Genomic DNA, 19,866 nt, shown 5'->3' with positions numbered 1-19,866 from the left:
CGTTATCGGAATGTTAACTCTCTTTTAAATTAATGTATATTATTTAATTATAAAAACAACTTAGAAAAATATAATTCAAAGCAAAACAATGTTTAAATGATTCACATTCAGTCTATTGTAAATATTCCTTTTAAATAATAGTCACATATATCGAAATCAAATCCATCTACCAATAAGTAATAAACAAAAATTAATTTTAAAAAGTGTTCCTCGCAATGCTAATTTGTCTTATTAGGCTGGATAACTAAATAAGAAATATCATTTTATTAGAGAGACTTTGAGATAGCTAAATTTAAGTTACCAAAGTTTGACTGTACCAGTTGAGTCTAGGGGTGTTTTGAAGCAATTTTCCCATGGCTTGTTGTTAACCAAAAAGAAAAACAGACATATCTGACCAAAATTCACAATCCGTAATTCACAAACCACATGCGAGATTTCAAACTGTTAGATAAATATCCTAAATAGTTAATTCCAGAAAGTATGCAATGATTTTGTTCGAACTAAGTGACGGTTGTCCTTGGCTCCATTACAAAAGTAATGGTATGATACAATAATTGCAATTGACTTTCGATCTGAGTTCGTTGTCAATAAGGGAAAATCAATGATTTATTAACAAATACATTTAAATTTTGAACTTTTATCTCTAAACTGTCTTTAAAGTCTCCCAAAAAACTCTTCAAACTTGCTTTGCAAGGGCTAGAGAACATTTAATAGATAGATTTTTGGAATATTGCACAGTAGAAACATACAAAATGGCATACTTATGGGGTCAAAGGTCAAAGATAATAATAAGTAATCATCCTCACAAGATGATCTCATTCTTGAAGCTGCGACTGAGCTCCTTGTGCGGCAGTACGATGCTGTTTAGCAGGATCTTTTCGGCGGGCACCTGCACGAAACAGCCTGAAATGGGAGCTTAATTTATTAAAAATAAATCCCCAAATGTTTCAACTAACTTACCCAATATGGTAATCGAGGGATTCAGTTTGCCCTCGTTGTTGAACAGCGGTGGGTTCTCCATTTTGGCGAAGGGCTTGTTGGGATCCGGATCACTGGGCGTGCCTTCAACTCGAGCCCAAGCTCCAATAGTGGAACCCCTGCCCACAATCGCGTGCAGGACAAGCGTGTGATCTAGGATCTGGGCCTGCTCTAGAACAATCGATTCACGGATACGCACACCTGGTCCAATTGTCACTCCAGGTCCAATGGCCACATTGGGTCCCAGCTGGAAAAGGATTAATAAATTTATAACAATCTTAAGTAGTCTTATTTGTAGACTTCCTCCAGAAACATGAGATCTTAAAAACCCTTTCAGGGAAGATGATTTTTCTATACCCACCACTGCGCTGTGATGAACGGTGGCACTGGGATGCACATAGACATCCGGGAGCACTGTGCAGATCAAGCTGCCGTCGCCCTCACCACGTTTGGTGCCCACGTTGGCCAATCTCTCCGGATGCGTTTTCTTATACAGGCCCAGGTAATGACGGTTGGCGTAGATGGCCGATCCAGCGGTCTTCAGCTGGGACCACCAATTGGGCACCGGCATGGCGAAGAGTTTATCGGTGCCCGCCAGTGGAGTGAGCACCTCCTGCTCCCACTTGATGTGCCCCTGCTCCCTGCCATTTCCATTTCCATTGCCATGGCACCCGTACTCTTGACCCCGTGAGTGGAAAATCTGTGCCAGCACGGTGAATATATCCATGGAGCACACATACACGCCGCAGTTGATAAAGGTGGACACATAGGAGCTGGGCTTTTCCACATAATGCGAGACAGCTCCGCTACTCCGATCGAAAACCAGGCATCCGTAGTGCAGCGACTGCTGACGCGTGGCCTCCGTGGACATGATGGTCACCAGGGCACTCGACGGACGCTTCTCGTGGAACTCGCACAGTTCCTGCAGCGGAAAATCCGCGCAGACATCGCCGTTCAGAACGAAGAAGGCTCTGGGATTGCCAGCTCTTATTTGATCCCGGAAGTGGTACATTCCACCTGCAGTTCCCAAGGCAGTGAACTCTTGCAGATATCTGAAATAAGGGACACGTCATGGAAAAATATTTGTATTATTTCAGGGGTTGCCAAAAATAAAGCCACTAGACTTTGATGGAAAAGTTTAGCTCAAATTAACTCAACCCTTTTTAATGATAAAGGATAATTTAGATAGCTAAGAGGTAATTATTTTATACTAAAAATCTTGGTAATCACCAAAATTGTAGTAAACTATTGCCAGTACTTATAACTCCAATCAAATTAAAACCTTTACCACTTACTAGAAACCAGTAAATTCGTTTGATAAAGGAAAAGTTTTAGAACCCTGTCAACTTATATTATAAATATTAGTATTATAACTTATAGTAGAATTATAAACTCTGGAGCTCTTATAGCTTTAAACTCTGGGTAAAGAATCTTCACACATATATATCTTCTGTGTATATATGTTTTTATAAGAACCTGGCTAACTAGATGATTATAAGCTATACTTTTAGGCTATTAAACTAAGCCCCAACCTCCGGAATCACTATTATAACCAAATGTATAAAAAGGTATAGTACATTTCTATGCTATGCTATATGGCAGGGTGCTCCAAGGTCTAAGTTCTTGGTTGGGTACAGTTCCTATACAGATGTTTAGTAAGTTCCTATGCTATCTTATAAACTACCAATGTAATCCAGGAACAGTTCCTCCCAAGTTCCCAGTTATAAATTGGATGCAATTTGTACAAAGATGAATAGCTAGATTCTAGGATATCCTGTACATAAGAAGAGTGCTCCAGGAACAGTTCTTCAAACCTAGAGAAACCCACCTGATGTTGATGTTGCTGCTGCTGTACAGGGCCTGCATGTCGCCCACGAATCCCTCCATCTGGGTCTGCGGATAGTAGCCGATGATGAGGATCTCGCGGAGATCGGGGAGCTGGGCACAGGCTTCGATGTGGTGGGCGATGAGGGGACGACCGGCCAGCGGGAAGAGCGGCTTGGGTGTGTCCAGCGAGAGGGGGCGGAAGCGGGTGCCCTTTTGGGGGCCGCCAATGAGGATAACGGCCTTCAGCATGGTGTGCGTGCAGCGGTTCAGGTGACTAATGCCGATAAAACAATTCGTGGCCGTATTCGCGGGTAGATATCTGTTTCTGTTTACGTTGCCAACTAAAAAAAAAATATGGGGTTCCACAACAGCTGATTGCGCTAACAGCCCTTGGAATAACTGATAACAGACTTAACAGCACGCTGGTTTTGCCCTGTTAACTTTACATTTTCTGTAATTCCAGAATTCGTATTTGTATTTTTATTTAAGTTTGTTTTGGTAGTTTAATAATTAATTAATAAATTATATTCCGTCTCTCAGGAGATTTACTATTTACTCATCTGCTTTTGTGTTTTACAAAATTTATTGACTGAACAGCACATCGGTAACACAAAAAAGCGTTATTTTTAAAGTCAAGTGTTAATTAAACTGTTTTGTCCTCTTTGCTGCAACAGTTTATTTAGATAGAAATACATAGAATATTGGCAGTCGACTGCTAATTATCTTTAATGCGAAAATAATAAACCATGCAGCTTAAATACATATTTAAAAACACAATTAGTGAGTGCTTACTGTCTCTCCGCTGGAAGTCTGTTACCTGACAGCTCTGGAAAGACCTGACAATGGGAAAACTCCAGTTATTTCCAGCCCAACACTGAATTGACTTTCCAGCTCTTCAAACATTCCATTTTAATCTATTTATACAACGAAAACCTTTTAATAAATGTCTTTAAATACACAATAAGAACAAAAGCGTAGCACTGAATCTATGGATAGTTGTTGACAGGGCGTAAAGCAATACTCTGACGGTTGCAGCAATACGAAACAGTGTGCGGTAGCTCCTCCACTTGGGGATTCCGGGGAGTTTAGCGCACCAGATCCTCGGGATTGAACATGCCGCGGGCGCGACGCAGAATGGAGTCCTTGCTGGCGTCGTAGGGATGATCCTTCGAGGGAATCTCGAGCACCGCGGGCACGGGCGACGTGTGGGCGTCGATCACGTGACGGATGAGCTCGGCACAGTTCTGGTTGATTAGGATGATGTCGATGTCGTCCCGCTTGAGGAACCGCTTGAAGCAGTCCTCCAGCTCGCTGACGGCCGTGTTTTTGTCGACCACCATGAAGTTAGGGTGGCGGTTCTTGTTGATCTCGCCCACGCCGCCCAGAAGGAATCCCACGCAGGTGTCCTCGTCGCCAATAACGCTGATCAGTTTTCCCTTGATTGCCGAGTGCAGAGCCATTTCGATGGATTTTTCTGTATTTTTTCGGGGAGCGATGTGGACAGCGAAAATAAAACCTGACTCTGGAAAATGTTCGGGTCAGCTGGTTTCTATCACATGACCCAATTGCGCTTAACAGCACTGGAATGAGGCTAGCAGCACTGCAATGTCTCGGTATTTTTATGTTATAAAGTAAATACCAAAGATTAACGGTCCCTTATTCAGTGCGACCGTATTATATATTTGAAAAACTCTGGCTTTATCTATGAAAGATAAATATTGTTTTTATAAATATGTTCAGCAGAAAAACATCAATTTTTATTAGTATTTGTTATTTGAATGGCTCCTCTTTTTCTTAAAAATATAGTTTTTAAAACCTTCTGTTCACCTTTGTTATATGTCACAACATACAATTTTAAACTTCTAAGATATCGAATGACTTCATAAGGATGAAATGCTTAATTGTTTTGCCTCTGTGTATTTATTTCTTCTTCAGTTTGAAAAAAATGTTTATCAATTACGTGGAGCAGATTCGGATGATTTCTCGTTTCCTCAGCTAGATATTCTGATCTAGAACATAAATAAAAAATTGGAAGTGTGTTGTATTCGCCCATTAAAAATGTAAAAGTTTTCAAAGTGTTTAATATCACAATAATTCTAAACCTCGAATCAGTTACTTACAAGTTTTAGGTATTTAAATATGAGATTTTTGTCTGGCAAATAAATCAAACATGTAAATTGTCTCATAGTTAGTAAGCTAAAGTATTATGGAAACATCGTCTTCCTATTTGCAAACAAGGTCTCCAACAAGTAATGTGAATGAATTTTAATTGACTAGCGAAACATATATGTAAATACATATTATTTGTATACCCTTGCAGAGGGTATATTGATTTCAGTCAGAAGTTTGCAACGCAGTGAAGGAGACGTTTCCGACCCCATAAAGTATATATATTCTTGATCAGCATGACTAGACGAGTCGATCTAGCCATGTCCGTCTGTCCGTCTGCCCGTTTGTCCGTCAGTTTCTACGCAAACTAGTCTCTCAGTTTTAAAGCTATCGGGCTGAAACTTTCCCAAAAGTCTTATATCTTTTGCAGGTAGTATATAAGTCGGAACCAGCCGGATCGGACAACTATATCTTATAGCTCCCAAAGGAATAATCGGAAAAAAAAATTTTTATAAATTATATCTTTGGTGTTTTATAAATTTTTATAAATTATATCTTTGGTGTTTTTTATCATATAACCTCCTAAGCTTGGAAATAACATTTTCTTATTAGTTTTGAGTTTTGAATTAAATTTTATCGAAATCGGACGACTATATCATATAGTTGCCATAGGAACGATCGGAAAATTGGTGGATATGAAACAAATTATAGCTTCGGCGTTTTTCAACATATAACCTCCAACGCTTGGAAATAACATTTTTTAATTAGTTCTGGTAGGAAAATAATATGAAACAAATTATAGCTTCGGTGTTTCTTGACATATTATCTCATACTATTGGGAATATCATTTTTTGTGTTTTTAAATTTAATAATTATAGCTGCAAGGGTATATAAGCTTCGGCTTGCCGAAGCTAACTTCCTTTCTTGTTATTTTGCAAATAAGACGAACGTATAACGTATAGATCTTTAAATAAGTAGAATCTCAATTTTCGCAGACAAACATAGGTCTTATCAACGGATGGCAGCAGCACTTCCTCTTGTAGTCGAGTAATAACATTTCTTAAAATCAATAAAAAGCTGATAAGACAGCATGGAATGTTGGGATTTCTGTAGGCATTTTTCATTATAATCGAACACTTCCAAGCGAAATGACATCTGCGGCGTATTGGATTACCTTACTCGGTTTGGTTTTGCTTAAGCAGGGATCGACATCGCTTTTGGATGAGGACTGTGGGGGGGCATCTGATGTTGTAGCTAAGATAATGCACGGTTCGCCTGCGGGGATCCATGCCAATCCCTGGATGGCCCTTATTAAAACGCCGACCGAGTTTGTCTGTGCAGGAACGCTTATCAATAATCGTAGGTACCCCTGACGGAATTTCAGAATGGACTTGCTTATGACTAATAATAATATTTTCCAGGTTTCGTCTTATCGGCATCCCATTGTATTTGCAAATCGAGTGATTGCAAAGAAAAACACGTTCAGCTGTAAGTCGTTTTGTTAGCTCTTATAAATCGCAAAATATTAATAGACACAATTATTTAACAGCATTGCTCGTCTGGGAGAGTATAACCGATCAACGGACAATGAATCCATGCATCGCCATGAAGACTTTAATGTGGTGACCTTCTACGAACCCAAGCCTTTTGAAACGAGGAACAGCGACGGTGACATAGCTTTGCTGAGACTGCACAGAAGTGTGGTTTACAAACTCCATATTCGACCGATTTGCATTCAGCTGGATAGCCGACACAAATCGAAAATGGATGCCATTAGCAAATTCACGGCAGTTGGCTGGGGAAAGACGGAAAATGCTAATGCGAGTGATGTACTTCGAACGGTCGCTATCAACAGACTGGATAAGAGCACTTGTTACCAATTCTTGTGGGAAAATTTGACTGATTCACAAATCTGTGGAGGCTCGGGAAATGGGGCCGATACCTGTAATGGAGACTCCGGAGGACCCTTGTACTCGAAAGTTTCAGACGGTGTCACATGGCGCCAGACTCAATTCGGAATTGTTAGCTTTGGATCCCAACAGTGTGGCGGAATAGGTGTTTACACCGATGTCATGAGCCATGTAGACTTTATAGAGCGAGTCGTCTTGGAATCCGACATTACCGTCTTACTTCCAAAGATAGACTTGCTGGACGAAGGGTGTTTGGATAACGCAAAATTAGGAAGAAGAGCCAAGACCCCTCCAGAAACTTTCCCCTGGTTAGCCCAGATTTTCATGGAATCTTTTGTGTTGTCCTACGGCGCACTTATATCCGACAGTTTGTATTTGAAGTTATGATTGTTTTTAAACGATTTAAGCCGTTGTTCTCTTTTAGGATTTGTACTGACAACTGCCGAGCTAATTCCTGAAGAAATTCCATTGTGAGTACTTTGATATCTCCAGTGGATGCACAATACAATTTCATTTGTCTATGCAGGAAGGTTCTTTTTGGGGAGATCAGTGAAAGTATTATGGATTTCTATAAAGTTAGTTCTGTACACAAGCACCCAGAATTCACGAGCTTGACTAGGAACGACATCGCTCTGCTTGAATTGGAGAAAAAAGTTCAGTATAGTGGTAAGTAAGAGACTACCAAAAAGTCTTACATTTAGAAAATAAATGGATTTATCTGCGTAGATTTGATAAGACCGATCTGTCTGCCTTCACCAACTAACAAGAAGGAGCAAGAGAAGTTCCAGAAGAAGGCTGATCGTGCGCAGGAACTCACTGCCGTCGGTTGGGGCATCCGGAGATCATCGATTGTTCAGCGGGTTAATTCCACCGAATGCTACCAGGAGGATCTCCAAGATATCGGAGACAAGCAGATCTGCATGGAGCACCCCAAATCTATTACATCGAACGTGGGCAGTGGCAGTCCCTTGGTTAAGCCTCTTTCCCACGGAAATAGTAGGGCATTCACACTCGTCGGATTGGCCAGTTTCGGAAGGTTGGAAAACCACTCCCGAGATGTGTACACCAATGTTTCGAGCTACGTGGATTGGATCGGAACTCTGGTAAAGATGTAGAGTCTATCTCAAATATCAACTTTAAGAAAGAGGTCTGTAAACATTGGTCATTGGGCTTTAAAATAAAAAGAAAAACAAAATTTTTTTTCAAATTGCGAAAAAAATATTTCTTTGTAATAAAAGGTTGTTAGTTTGTTGGCACACTTTTTAAAATCAATAAAAACTTTTCAAGCCATATCTTGTTGATTAGGACCAGCGGTCTGTCCGTCTATCTGTCTATCCGTATGCACGATGAGATCTCGGAAACTACACTCAGAAAAAAAATCAAGTATTTCGTGCTTGAACCTAGTATTTTCGGTGTCAAAACTTCGCCAAGCATGGAAAATACAGAACGCGAGAACAAAATACTACTTTCGCGTACGAATTTTCAAGACCGAAAATACTATATTTAAGAATCTTTCGGTCTTCAATCAAGCAGGCATGATTTAAGGACGAATAATTCTTAAATCAATATATATATATATTATGAAATTAAAATGAGTTTTTATTTTATGCTAGTAAGAGAAATAAGTATTGGAAACTGAAACGTAATAAACGAGATATATATATAAATAATATTAATATTTTAAGTTTACTTACGACTTGCCGCTCACGGGCATTAACACTGTCTAATTTATGCGCCTTATATACCGAGTACTTTCAGAATAAACAGTTGGGAGTTATTAGAGTTGGCAGACATTAAAAATACAAAAAGTGCTCAATATGAGAACTTTTTGAGCACGAACGTTCTTATATGGGCATTTCCATATTGTCGCTCGGGACGTTTGTATACTTTTAAAGATGAAAAAAATTGGAAAAAAACGATTTTAATTTTGATAATTGACTTCACTTTTCACTCTTCCCAAGCTCTATTTTGTGCACTAATCTTGATTTTTTCCGACTTTTAGGTTTCAAGATATCTTTAAAAAACTGTCGTATTCACTCGGGACAAAAATAGAAGTGGGTTTTACGGGAGTTCATTCAACCCCGGATTTTAGCTAAGTCTGATGAAATATTTTCATGCGATATTTTTAAATTGTGGTTTAATAATGAAGCTGTAAAATAGTTTTGGTTTTGCTCAAAAATGTTAAGCTTAAGTTTCTAAAATATTCGCTCGGGACATGTCGCTCGGGACATTTTTTCCGATTACAATCTCTATGTTGTTTCTGGTGTTATATTTGACAAATATCATAAAAAAGCGTACTAAGTATTTTCATTTTATAAACAGAGGTATTTTTATAAACTAACTATTTATTTCAACAACATTTTTATTTAGAAAAATATATACATGTGTATGTAAGTCCGTAATAATATAATTAAATTCAAGTAATAAGATCCTTTTTTTTTATCCGAATTAGCTGTTCTAGCAGCCTTTAATTCATGCATTACAATAAAAATAGTAAAATTTAGATATCCCATGAATATTCTTAATTTTGTTCCATTTTTGTTCTAATTTTTAAATGCTTTTTCAAAAGTTTGTTTGCGTGAGTAAGGCAAGATTTCATTTTTTCTGCACATTTTAATTATTTTACTTTTTTTCTAAGTTCTTATTTTCTTGTTCACTCATATCTCTTTCTTTCTTCGATTACACCAGTTTACAAAAAAAAATTGATGAAATACGCACTTCAGGAAACCTTTGTTTTCCGGTAAGATACATCTCCCTGATTAAGAAAAGGGCATTTAAAATTTTTTCTATGGTACCAATTTTTTTTTAAGTGTAAAAAACGTTTTTCGCACTTTTTTATTTTCTAACTCGAGTTGTGATTAACCGAATTCGGTCATCAAAGACTCATTTTACAGGTAATAGAATGCCCTTTAACTTTCTTATACACATCATTGAGATCCATTCATTAGTTTAGAAGCTACACTTCGTCAAAGTTGAAAAAGTTGGAAAAAATGCAAAAACTCTGGCATAAATTGCTTCTTTAAAAATACACGCCTATAAACCGAAATTAGTTTTATGTTGTTTTTTTAAAGGCTGAGCCTTAACGGAGAATATAAGCCATTGATCACGACAATCCGTTGGTAAATCGATTTTTTACAGATTTTTAAACGTATATACCCAAGTTCAGTGTTCGGGAGCAGCGGCCGTTAAACAATATTTTAAATTTCCGCATAACAAAATTCTCTTTTAATTTTTTTCCCTTTCATTACGTTCCAACAAAGAGTTGAGAGAGGTAAAGTCATATTATTTTCTCGCTCTTTATGATCTAGCATCAAAACCAAATGACCCATTGAAATGTGCTAAGACCAAAAAATGCATTGCGCGACTTTGCAATTATACAACTCGGATCATGGTTAAAAAATCGGTGTGTTTCTTATAAATTAACTAGATATGATTATTTCTCTTTCAAATTATATTTATGTTAGATTTTTCCGATCACTTTTAATTTTTCGGTCGTGGTAGACTTTTTGGTGGAAGTGCCCATATGTTAAGAATGCAATTTTTTCTCAAATCCAAGACTGTACTTGTTTTTAGCACGGTGTTTTTCCCTGAGTATACAAAAGCTAGAGATTAGCGCAAGCTTAATTTAGCGGAGTACCACGTCCACCCTTACGCCCATAACGCTAAAGATTGTCTGTCGCCCACATTTTTATAGATTTGTTTTATTTATTATATTTTAAATTTGAAGCAGAGTAAGGGGTACCTGATAGTCGAAGCACTGGACTATAGCGTTTCTTCATGTTTAAAATTTCGATCGTTCGGTTGGAATTGTGGCTATTGTTGGAATACCTTTGATTAACGTTACTAAGAAGAGCTGTACACCCAAAAGCTATCATATATTTACTTCTTTCTTCTTTTACTTTAATCAACATATAATTAAAAAATTATAGCAAATATCCAAGTTTTAATAGCTATTCAGAACAAATATCAGAAAAAAACGTTTTATAAAACGGTCGAGGCATAATCGTTAAAAAACAGTTAGTAAACATAAAAATTTTTTAACTCGAATAGTCTTCTACATTATGATCTGGACTAAATTTCTTGTCTGTTGGATCGCCGCGAAAAAGCTAATTTGTTGCATTAAATAGGTAGTGTTCATTAAATAAAACTCACATTCAAGCACACAGGAGACACTCTTATCGAGGGCTTTGAGATTAATCCCCAAATCTTTTTTCCCAAAAATATTTTTTTAAGGTCAATGTTTCTGAGAAGGAATAACGCACTGATAAGGTTCTCTACTGCCGAGCACTTAGTTTAAAATGTTGCGGTTTGCATTCCTCAGTGAGATCAAAATGACGACGGTAGCAGCTTGTTATATTTTATTCGGTTTGCTGTTCATCAAACATGGATCGCCATGGCTTCTGGATGAGGATTGCGGGATTGCGGTCAATGTTGGCCCAAAAGTGATGAATGGAGTTTCTGCTGGGTACCTTGAGAATCCCTGGATGGCCCTAATTAAATCGCCGACCGAATTTATCTGTGCAGGAACGCTTATTACTAGCCGTTGGTATTCGAGACATAACTTCGGCATGGACATATGACTCAATATTTCTTTTTTTAAGAATTCGTCTTGACAGCTGCGCATTGCGTTTTCAAGGGGAGAAATAGCACTGAAAATTACACTCAACTGTAAGTTTTTTGTCCAACTCTTTCACGGATTCAATAATCAAAAATGGTATTTATTTAATAGAACTGTTAGTTTGGGAGTTTATAATCGGACTGCGGATAAGGATAATTACCACGAAGACTTTAATGTTGTGACCTCTTACATACGCGATGGTTTTGAACAGTTATCCGACGCGAATGACATAGCTCTGCTTAGGCTTCAAAGAAGAGTGGTTTACAAACACCAAATTCGACCGATATGCATTCATTTGGATTCCCGCCTTAAACCGACATCGGATGCCATTAAGAAATTCACAATAGTCGGCTGGGGAAAAACGGAAACACGAAATTCAAGTGACATACTTCGAACGGCGGACGTCTACAGATTGAACAAAAACCTGTGCTATGATTTACTTTGGCTTAACTTGACAGACTCACAGATATGTGCAGGCACAACGAATTTGGTCGACACCTGTAAAGGTGACTCCGGAGGACCCTTGTACTCGAAAGTTTCAGACGGTGTCACATGGCGCCAAACTCAATTCGGAATCGTTAGCTTTGGAGCCGAAGAGTGTGGCGGAATGGGTGTGTACACCGATGTTATGAGCCATGTCGACTTTATAGAGCGAGTCGTCTTGGAATCCGACATTACCGTCTTACTTCCAAAGATAGACTTGCTGGACGAAGGGTGTTTGGATAACGCAAAATTAGGAAGAAGAGCCAAGACCCCTCCAGAAACTTTCCCCTGGTTAGCCCAGGTTTTCATGGAATCTTTTGTGTTGTCCTACGGCGCACTTATATCCGACAGTTTGTATTTGAAGTTATGATTGTTTTTAAAACGATTTAAGCCGTTGTTCTCTTTTAGGATTTGTACTGACAACTGCCGAGCTAATTCCTGAAGAAATTCCATTGTGAGTACTTTGATATCTCCAGTGGATGCACAATACAATTTCATTTGTCTATGCAGAAAGGTTCTTTTTGGGGAGATCAGTGAAAGTATTATGGATTTCTATAAAGTTAGTTCTGTACACAAGCACCCAGAATTCACGAGCTTGACTAGGAACGACATCGCTCTGCTTGAATTGGAGAAAAAAGTTCAGTATAGTGGTAAGTAAGAGACTACCAAAAAGTCTTACATTTAGAAAACAAATGGATTTATCTGCGTAGATTTGATAAGACCGATCTGTCTGCCTTCACCAACTAACAAGAAGGAGCAAGAAAAGTTCCAGAAGAAGGCTAATCGTGCGCAGGAACTCACTGCCGTCGGTTGGGGCATCCGGAGATCATCGATGGTTCAGCGGGTTAGGTCTAGCGAATGCTACCAGGAGAATCTCCAAGATATCGGAGACAAGCAGATCTGCATGGAGCACCCCAAATCTATTACATCGAACGTGGGCAGTGGCAGTCCCTTGGTTAAGCCTCTTTCCCACGGAAATAGTAGGGCATTCACACTCGTCGGATTGGCCAGTTTCGGAAGGATGGAAAACCACTCCCGAGATGTGTATACCAATGTTTTGAGCTACGTGGATTGGATCGGAACTCTGGTAAAGAAGTAGAGTTTCTGATTATGGTTCTTTTAATTTATGATGTTAACCTGAGAGTGCATATGTCTGTTAATATGAAATAAATAAATGAACAAAAACCATGTTTATTGTGGGTAATACAAAATTTAAAATACCCAAATACTCGTCCTTAATATAAAAGTCTGTCGCGGATGCCACAGAAATCGGTCAGCGCTGAATTGTGGTTGGTTTTTTTAATTCAGCGGAAAGCGATTTCAGTGGCACCTCTCTATATAAACAAATCAACTGTTACTCATCTTGGAGATTACATTATATGACCGTAAATGTGACATCTAAAGCTAAAATAAAACCAATTTGGTGAAATTTATTAGTTAAAAAAATATGTAACGTTATAAAATGAACCTATGTATACATGGATGAATGCTTAAAAATCCGGTTGGCTTCATTTTTAAATGTGTTCGTTAAAATATTCTCCTACACTAGCTTTCTGGGAAAATGGACCGCACAGTTGAAAAATTCTGCTTTTGGTAACTTTTAAATCGCAATAACATGGAAGCTTTCAAAAAACATAGTCATGTGCAGCTATTTACCTTTAAATAATTTTTTCAAATAATAATTTTAGGATATTTAAAGAATTATTACTGAATGAATGGCAAGATAATTTAAAATACATTTTTGGCTTTCCCAGTGTACCATAAGAAAAACTATTTACATTTTAAGTTTAATATAGGCTCCACGACATAAATTAAACATGAGAGGTACAGTGTATATATAGTTTTCTTAGTTAAAATTTAAGTATATTCGGTAATAACGAGTAAAATATTTTATAATAATATTTTTTTAAACCAATATTTAAAAAACAATGAAAATGTTTCATTTCACCGGATGGAATTTTCTAGCCGTCGAGGACGGTCACTCTGCCGATAGACTCGCCTCCCGATATCGGCGAACGATAGGCGCGATAGGTTCGATAGCAGCACGCGCCGCAGAAATTTGCCAATAATTTTCGCACCGCACCTTCCTCGCAAGCGTCGCAAGAGGAGGCGTCGTGAGATGGCAATGGCAACGGGAGCTGGATCTGGAGCAGCGGCAGGAGCAGGCGCGTCGGTGGAGCAGCTTGTGGCCCAGACACTGCAGGCGGCCACCAATCCGAGCCACGAGATCGTCCAGAAGGCGGAGGCGCAGCTGCGCGAGTGGGAGCAGCAGCCGGGCTTCTTTCCCACGATTGCCCGGCTGAGCATGCGGCGGAGTGGTGGATGCGGCGACGCCCAGCACGGCGGGACCTCCAGCACGGAGGACTCCGAGGTGAAGGTGCGGTGGATGGCGGCCGTCTACCTGAAGAACGGAGTGGAGCGCTACTGGCGGCCCAACTCGCGGCAGGAGCTGCCCGCCGAGCAGAAGCAGCAGATCCGGGAGGTTCTGCTGCGCCATTATGACGCGGAGGAGGTGCCCCAGGTGGCCCTGCAGATAGCCGTGCTTCTGGGCCGTTTGGCACGAACGGATTACCCGCGGTTCTGGCCGGAACTGCTACCCACTCTAATGAAGCAGCTGCAGGCGTGCGGCACGGATGGCGAATCAGCCCTGCAGCAGCGCATTCTTATTGTCCTGCACTACGTCCTGAAGGCCCTCGCCTCCCGACGGCTTATGGCCGAGCAGCGGGCCTTCGAGGAGCTGGGCTCTCAAATCTTTGGCTACCTGGCGTGGGACATATGGGCCCCGCTTACCGCTCGCTTTCTGCAGCACGTCCGAAAGGAGGAGGCCCTCGCCCTTAATGCCTTGCAAAGGGCATATGTGGTGATGAGATCCCTTCGCAAGCTGGTGGTCTACGGTTGCGCCAAGCCGTACAAGTCCACGGACCACATGAACTTCGTCGAGCAACTCTTCCAGCGGTTGCGACAGTGCCTGGAACTACGCTACGAACTGAGGATGGGATCGGGCACGCCTGGAACTGCCACGATACTCACCGAACTGGAGCGTTTTGTGATCAAGATGATGAAGACCCTCAACGAACTGATGGAACGGCATTCGGTGTCCTTCGCGAGATTTGTTCCGGTGGCCCTGGAGTTCAGCTTCCATTATGTGTTCCACGAGGGCACCGCCCTCATCTTCGACGCCGGCGATCGAATCAACTTTAGCAACTTTGCCATCCAGGCGTTGAACATGCTGAAGGGTATCATGCTGAGCGGCAATGATAACATTAGTGCTCCGCCCGAGGGAGGAGCTTCTATAGAGGATGAGCTGCTGGCCAGTGCTGCCCAGAGCCACGCCAAGTTCTTCACGGCGGAGAGAGTGACCTACATCTGCGAGAAGATCGTGACGCACTACTTTCTGCTCACGCAGCAGGAGCTAGAGGAGTGGCAGCGGGATCCCGAGGGCTACGACCAAGACGACGGCGGTGGCGATGCCTGGAAGTATGCCTTAAGGCCCAGTGTGGAGACTCTGTATTACACCTGCTTTACGCAACACTCGCAAGTGATGATCCAGGAGGTACTTCGCTTCGTGAGACGCGCTCAGCAGCTGCAGCTCACCCCGGAATCCGATCTGAAGGCCATCCTGCTGAAAGACGCCATCTACAATGCTGTGGGCCAGGCCGCCTTCCATTTCTTTAACAAGCTGGACTTTGGGGCCTGGCTAACATCGCAACTCCTTGCGGAGCTGCGAGTGGAGGCTCCCAACTTCCGCATCCTGCGGCGTCGCATCATCTGGCTGGTGGGCCACTGGGTGGGCGTGCAGCTGCCCAGAGAGCTGCGACCCCTGGCTTACGAAGCTTGCCTGCATCTCCTTCGACCACAGGAAGACATGCCCACGAGACTGGCCTCCGCCAGGACCTTGAATCTATTGATCGACGACTTCGAGTTTATGCCGGAAGCCTTTCACCCTTATTTCCCATCGCTCTTCGAGGCCCTTTTCTTACTGCTCCATGAGGCCGCCGAGTGCGACACCAAGATCGTGGTGCTGGGAACGATGACGCTGCTTGTGGAGAAGATGAGCGAATACATCGAGCCGCAGGCGCTGCAGTTCATCGCGTATCTGCCGCTTCTGTGGCGCGAGAGCGAGGAGTACGACCTTCTGCGCTGCGCCATCATCGGAACCCTAGAGCAGCTGGTCCGAACGATCCGGGATGTCCCAGAGCCCATGAAGCCCTTCCTTTACAGCGTCATTGAGTTGAGCACGGATCTTCAAGTGAGCGCAAACTAAATTTAAAATGAATATTAGATAGGCATTATAAATATTGCGTTAGCACAAGATTCTTGTATATGACCATCGTCCAATTAAGTTCAAGCAATCCTTTCCGTATCCCCTTGTCGAAGATTTTTGTTTGTAATACTTGCCTATTACTTTGTAGTCCTCATACGGGGCAAGTATCCTCCTTTCGTCAATCGATAAATGTAGATATATCGTATTTTCTTTTGGAATTGGGCTCTAACCAATCTTTTTTCCTTCCCCAGCAACCCTCACACGTCTACCTCATCGAGGACGGCATTATGCTCTGGCTGGCGGTGATTGGGAACTCGACTGCACTAACGCCCGAGCTACTTGCGCTGTGCGACCACCTTCTGCCCATCATCGAAATGTCGTCGGAAAACCTACGCACCGTGCTGCAGTTGATCCACGCCTATATCCTGCTCGACGCTCAGGCCTATCTGAGTCGCTACGGCGAGGGATTCGTGGCGTACTGCGTGCGCTCCTTCGATGACATCCGCGTGGAAGGCATCATCGCCATGTTGCGCATCTTTGAGACATGCCTTAAGACGGACGCGGCGATGGGTCTGCGACTGGTGCGCCCGGCACTGCCCTTCGTCTTCCAGCAGGTGTGCCTTAAGCAGGAGTATCCCATGACCATGGGATGGTATCTCACCATCGTGGCCCGCACGCTGCTCATCGATCAGGCCGTTTTCACGTCGGTGGTGCAGCAGTTGCCGCAGTCGGACGCTTTGGCCCGCATCCTGGACGTGTGGATCGAGATGTTCCCAATGGTCCCAGACACGCACGCTGAGAAACGGAAGCTCTTCTGCTTGGCCTTCGCTTCGATCTTTGGCAGCAACGAGCTGCTGCTGGCTCGTTTGCCCCACATCCTGCAGCTCGTGGACGAGACACTGGGCGAGGTGATGGACAAGCAGTACGCCGCAGCCGAGGAGGGTGCGTCAAAGACCACGCCCCGCTTCTACGACTCGTTGGTTATCCATGACGAGCACGAGCTGGACGAACTTCAGCAGACGCTGGGCAGTGGCGGTGGCGTCATCGAGGACTTTCACGCAAAAGGCTATCCTGCCAAGACGTATCACGACGACCGACACCGGCAGCTGGTGCTCAAAGACCCCGTCTACAAGATCCCCCTCACCGAGTATCTCAAGTGGCATCTGCAGTCGCTGCAAGCACAGCTCGGATCCCAGCGCTACGAGCAGCTAATGTGCTCAGTGGTCCCTGATGTGCTAGAGAGGATAACGATGTACATAGAGCAGACTGTGCCCAAGGCCTGCGTGGTGTGCGCTGGCTCGGGCTCCGGATCGGGGGCGCCTGCGGACGAGACGCTCTCCGAACAGGTCGAGTCCGGCTGATCCCGGACTGCTGTGCTTCAAAAGCTTTCTACGCTAAGTTATTAATGTATTTTGTATTGAAATTATATATTTTTAATTGTTAAAAGCTATATTTTAGTTGTTAATCCACCGCTGGCCTCCGCTCCATCTTGCCTCTGAGCAGAGCACGGATCGTTTCGTCCTTCTGCTGGAGCTTATGGCGCATCTTGTCCAGTTCCTCGGCGTTCCGGGAGTGCAATCCACGCAGTTGTGACTCCTTGTGCTGGACAAGCACCTCCAGACGGCGTACCGACTCGTAGGTGTCACGTACTTCCGCCTGTCCTGCCTCCAGCTTTTGCGCCCACTGAAGGGCCATCCTGAGGCGAGCCTTTAGCCGATCTCTGCTGTGTTTGGCCTTCTCCGTGCTGCGGACCAACGAAGCTGCCCGTGCGGTGGTGGCCTGCAGCTGATCCTGGAGAGAAGATCGCTCCCTAGCGTGCTCCTGCCTTAACTGCTCGAGCAGAACTTTGCACTGATGCACTGCATCCGTTTCGGCGGGAACAGGAGCTGGAACCGGAGCAGGAACAGCTGATGGAGCACTTTTGAGGGCGGCTAACTCCGACTTGGTCCGCGCATATGCCGCCTGCAGGTGGTCCATGTCCAGGAGCAGCGTCTGAGTGCGCTGTTCGTAGCAGTGCATCACCTCCACCAGCTTCTCCTTGGCCAAGTCCGTCTTGCGGGTCTGAGCCTCCGCTTTGGAGCGACATACGCCTAATTGGGCCATCAGGCACACACGCTCCTCACGCCAGCCGCCGAGATCGCGACGCAGTTGCTCCTGGGACTGCAGCTGGATAGGATTAAGCCAGATTACTTTCCACCACTTCAAGGCTCGCATATTCTGTACTGTCCACTCACCAGCTTGGTGTTCTCCTCCAGAGCTCGCTTCAGTTCTCCGGTAAAGTGCTCGAACTCTGTGTTGAATTGAGTCAGCAGAGCATCCTTGTCCCTCAGTGATTCATCGTAGGCCTGCAGGAGTGGACCCAACGTGTGGGTGGGTAATGGTGGACAGGACGCAGATGACGAATTGACTTTGGCTGGTCCTCCACTCGAAGAAGCCTCCTCCCCGTGGCGCCTCTGATCCTGGTAGCTCTCGATCTGTACGTTCAGCCTGAAGACGAGTGTCTTCAACATGTCCACGTCGCCGGCCAGAGTTCGATTCTGTCCGAGAACGGTGTCCAGACGCTGGCCAAGCTGCTGGCAGCGGGCACAACTGGCCACCTTCTGCTCAGCCTCCGCCAAGCGCCGCTCCAGCTGACTACTATCCTGACGCAGTTGGTCGTTCTCCTTGGCGAACTGGTCGTTGTACCGATGCAGGGTGGCCAATCGCTGAACCAGTTGTTCCAACTGCTGCTCCTTGGCCTGCAGCTGAGTAATATTTGCGGGGTAGTGATCAGAGGATCGGACGGATTGTCTTCAAAACCTTACCAGCGTGTTGAAGGAGCGATCCTTCCTGCGGTCCTTGTGGCCAGTGCCCAAGTTGTCATGTCGCTGCTTTACTTCCACCTCCACACTACGTGAGCGACGACTAAAGTTGCCCGACAGCGTCTGGAGGACCTTCCGGTGTTTCTTCGGTTGTTGCTGCTGCTGCGGCTCCGGATCAGGTTGATCCAAGTCTGTGATCATAACATTTCGCGTGCTCATTCTGCCAGATTCGCTCTATCGAATCCTGACACTTTGGGCCTGGACTGCTTGTAAACAAAGCCAAAACCACACCCGCCCCAAGTCCCGTGTCCTGGCCGCGTTGCCATGGCTTCCGGTCGGGTGTTTGACCCTGTTTTTTGGCCAGCCTGTCAGCCACCCTCTTCCGGATTGGGTAAACCGCCCCCTTGAAAGTACCCGTATCGATACCTGTTTTGAAAAGGTGTTACTCACCTGAATATGTTACAAAAATACGTGTAGAGGGTTTTTTATTATCATACGTAACGTTTGTAAATCAAATAGTTCTCAAACAGACAAAAGCAATTCCCCTTAAAAAATTGTATATAAAGTCAAAACTCTATACCTTTAACAACTCCAATTCGATGCCTCTATAAGTAAGAAAAATAAATTAGGCCAAGTCAATTAAATTAAGTGCCATCTAAACATCAATCCAAACTATTTTGAGATAGAATGTGGTTCGGGCTTATGAGTTCGATTTTACTTTATACACTTTTGGTACAAAGACAGTCTTATCATTGACCTTCCTTTCGAAATTCGCCGTTTATTGGTAATCTATGCGTTCATTGAAAATGCTTTCTGCAAAATTATTTTCTGATTTACCAAGTAATTAAATTAAATGTACTGTTTTATTTTGGAAAT

At 43.2% G+C, this 19,866-nt stretch overlaps 6 protein-coding genes across 6 annotated transcripts; 3 read left to right on the top strand and 3 right to left on the bottom strand.

Annotated features, from left to right (window-relative positions):
- Positions 1-682: 682 nt before the first annotated feature.
- On the bottom strand, positions 683-3,173 carry LOC119551873 (mannose-1-phosphate guanyltransferase alpha). The gene is made up of 4 exons (XM_037861467.1): positions 2,807-3,173; positions 1,340-2,030; positions 961-1,225; positions 683-903 (listed from the first exon to the last, which is right to left on the bottom strand). Exons 1-4 carry the CDS (start codon positions 3,052-3,054, stop codon positions 803-805), a joined length of 1,305 nt encoding a protein of 434 aa, XP_037717395.1. The 5' UTR covers positions 3,055-3,173; the 3' UTR covers positions 683-802.
- A 529-nt stretch (positions 3,174-3,702) lies between these two features.
- On the bottom strand, positions 3,703-4,355 carry LOC119549997 (V-type proton ATPase subunit F 1). The gene has a single exon (XM_037858410.1). The coding sequence runs from the start codon at positions 4,263-4,265 to the stop codon at positions 3,891-3,893; it is 375 nt and encodes a 124-aa protein (XP_037714338.1). The 5' UTR covers positions 4,266-4,355; the 3' UTR covers positions 3,703-3,890.
- A 1,644-nt stretch (positions 4,356-5,999) lies between these two features.
- LOC119551870 (polyserase-2-like) lies at positions 6,000-8,114 on the top strand. Its single transcript, XM_037861464.1, has 6 exons — positions 6,000-6,273; positions 6,336-6,402; positions 6,464-7,191; positions 7,249-7,294; positions 7,351-7,490; positions 7,551-8,114. Exons 1-6 carry the CDS (start codon positions 6,063-6,065, stop codon positions 7,937-7,939), a joined length of 1,581 nt encoding a protein of 526 aa, XP_037717392.1. The 5' UTR covers positions 6,000-6,062; the 3' UTR covers positions 7,940-8,114.
- A 2,963-nt stretch (positions 8,115-11,077) lies between these two features.
- Positions 11,078-13,110, top strand: LOC119550587 (polyserase-2-like). Its single transcript, XM_037859390.1, has 6 exons — positions 11,078-11,366; positions 11,426-11,492; positions 11,554-12,275; positions 12,334-12,379; positions 12,436-12,575; positions 12,636-13,110. The coding sequence occupies exons 1-6, from the start codon at positions 11,123-11,125 to the stop codon at positions 13,022-13,024; spliced, it is 1,608 nt and encodes a 535-aa protein (XP_037715318.1). The 5' UTR covers positions 11,078-11,122; the 3' UTR covers positions 13,025-13,110.
- An 816-nt stretch (positions 13,111-13,926) lies between these two features.
- On the top strand, positions 13,927-17,639 carry LOC119550498 (importin-11). The gene is made up of 2 exons (XM_037859190.1): positions 13,927-16,174; positions 16,441-17,639. The coding sequence occupies exons 1-2, from the start codon at positions 14,045-14,047 to the stop codon at positions 17,548-17,550; spliced, it is 3,240 nt and encodes a 1,079-aa protein (XP_037715118.1). The 5' UTR covers positions 13,927-14,044; the 3' UTR covers positions 17,551-17,639.
- Positions 17,613-19,372, bottom strand: LOC119550499 (protein Cep89 homolog). The gene is made up of 3 exons (XM_037859191.1): positions 18,994-19,372; positions 18,424-18,933; positions 17,613-18,355 (listed from the first exon to the last, which is right to left on the bottom strand). Exons 1-3 carry the CDS (start codon positions 19,207-19,209, stop codon positions 17,651-17,653), a joined length of 1,431 nt encoding a protein of 476 aa, XP_037715119.1. The 5' UTR covers positions 19,210-19,372; the 3' UTR covers positions 17,613-17,650.
- Positions 19,373-19,866: the final 494 nt, after the last annotated feature.

This window comes from Drosophila subpulchrella, chromosome 2R (genome assembly GCF_014743375.2).
Source record: "Drosophila subpulchrella strain 33 F10 #4 breed RU33 chromosome 2R, RU_Dsub_v1.1 Primary Assembly, whole genome shotgun sequence".
Taxonomy (NCBI): Eukaryota; Metazoa; Arthropoda; class Insecta; order Diptera; family Drosophilidae; genus Drosophila; species Drosophila subpulchrella.
Note: the sequence above shows the minus strand (reverse complement) of the source record. Positions and strands in the feature narration are given on the sequence as shown.

Excerpts from the sequence above, each read along its gene's own strand:
- LOC119551873 (XM_037861467.1), bottom strand. The coding sequence starts at position 3,054 with ATGCTGAAGGCCGTTATCCTCATTGGCGGCCCCCAAAAGGGCACCCGC. Across the intron at positions 2,031-2,806 it reads AGCAGCAACATCAACATCAG|ATATCTGCAAGAGTTCACTG; the intron begins GTGGGTTTCTCT and ends CCCTTATTTCAG. Across the intron at positions 1,226-1,339 it reads CCGTTCATCACAGCGCAGTG|CTGGGACCCAATGTGGCCAT; the intron begins GTGGGTATAGAA and ends ATCCTTTTCCAG.
- LOC119550499 (XM_037859191.1), bottom strand. The coding sequence starts at position 19,209 with ATGAGCACGCGAAATGTTATGATCACAGACTTGGATCAACCTGATCCG. Across the intron at positions 18,934-18,993 it reads ATCGCTCCTTCAACACGCTG|CTGCAGGCCAAGGAGCAGCA; the intron begins GTAAGGTTTTGA and ends AATATTACTCAG. Across the intron at positions 18,356-18,423 it reads TGGAGGAGAACACCAAGCTG|CTGCAGTCCCAGGAGCAACT; the intron begins GTGAGTGGACAG and ends AATCCTATCCAG.
- LOC119550498 (XM_037859190.1), top strand. The coding sequence starts at position 14,045 with ATGGCAATGGCAACGGGAGCTGGATCTGGAGCAGCGGCAGGAGCAGGC. Across the intron at positions 16,175-16,440 it reads AGTTGAGCACGGATCTTCAA|CAACCCTCACACGTCTACCT; the intron begins GTGAGCGCAAAC and ends TTCCTTCCCCAG.
- LOC119549997 (XM_037858410.1), bottom strand. The coding sequence starts at position 4,265 with ATGGCTCTGCACTCGGCAATCAAGGGAAAACTGATCAGCGTTATTGGC.
- LOC119550587 (XM_037859390.1), top strand. The coding sequence starts at position 11,123 with ATGTTGCGGTTTGCATTCCTCAGTGAGATCAAAATGACGACGGTAGCA. Across the intron at positions 12,276-12,333 it reads CGGCGCACTTATATCCGACA|GATTTGTACTGACAACTGCC; the intron begins GTTTGTATTTGA and ends GTTCTCTTTTAG. Across the intron at positions 12,576-12,635 it reads GAAAAAAGTTCAGTATAGTG|ATTTGATAAGACCGATCTGT; the intron begins GTAAGTAAGAGA and ends TTATCTGCGTAG.
- LOC119551870 (XM_037861464.1), top strand. The coding sequence starts at position 6,063 with ATGACATCTGCGGCGTATTGGATTACCTTACTCGGTTTGGTTTTGCTT. Across the intron at positions 7,295-7,350 it reads ATTCCTGAAGAAATTCCATT|GAAGGTTCTTTTTGGGGAGA; the intron begins GTGAGTACTTTG and ends TTGTCTATGCAG. Across the intron at positions 7,491-7,550 it reads GAAAAAAGTTCAGTATAGTG|ATTTGATAAGACCGATCTGT; the intron begins GTAAGTAAGAGA and ends TTATCTGCGTAG.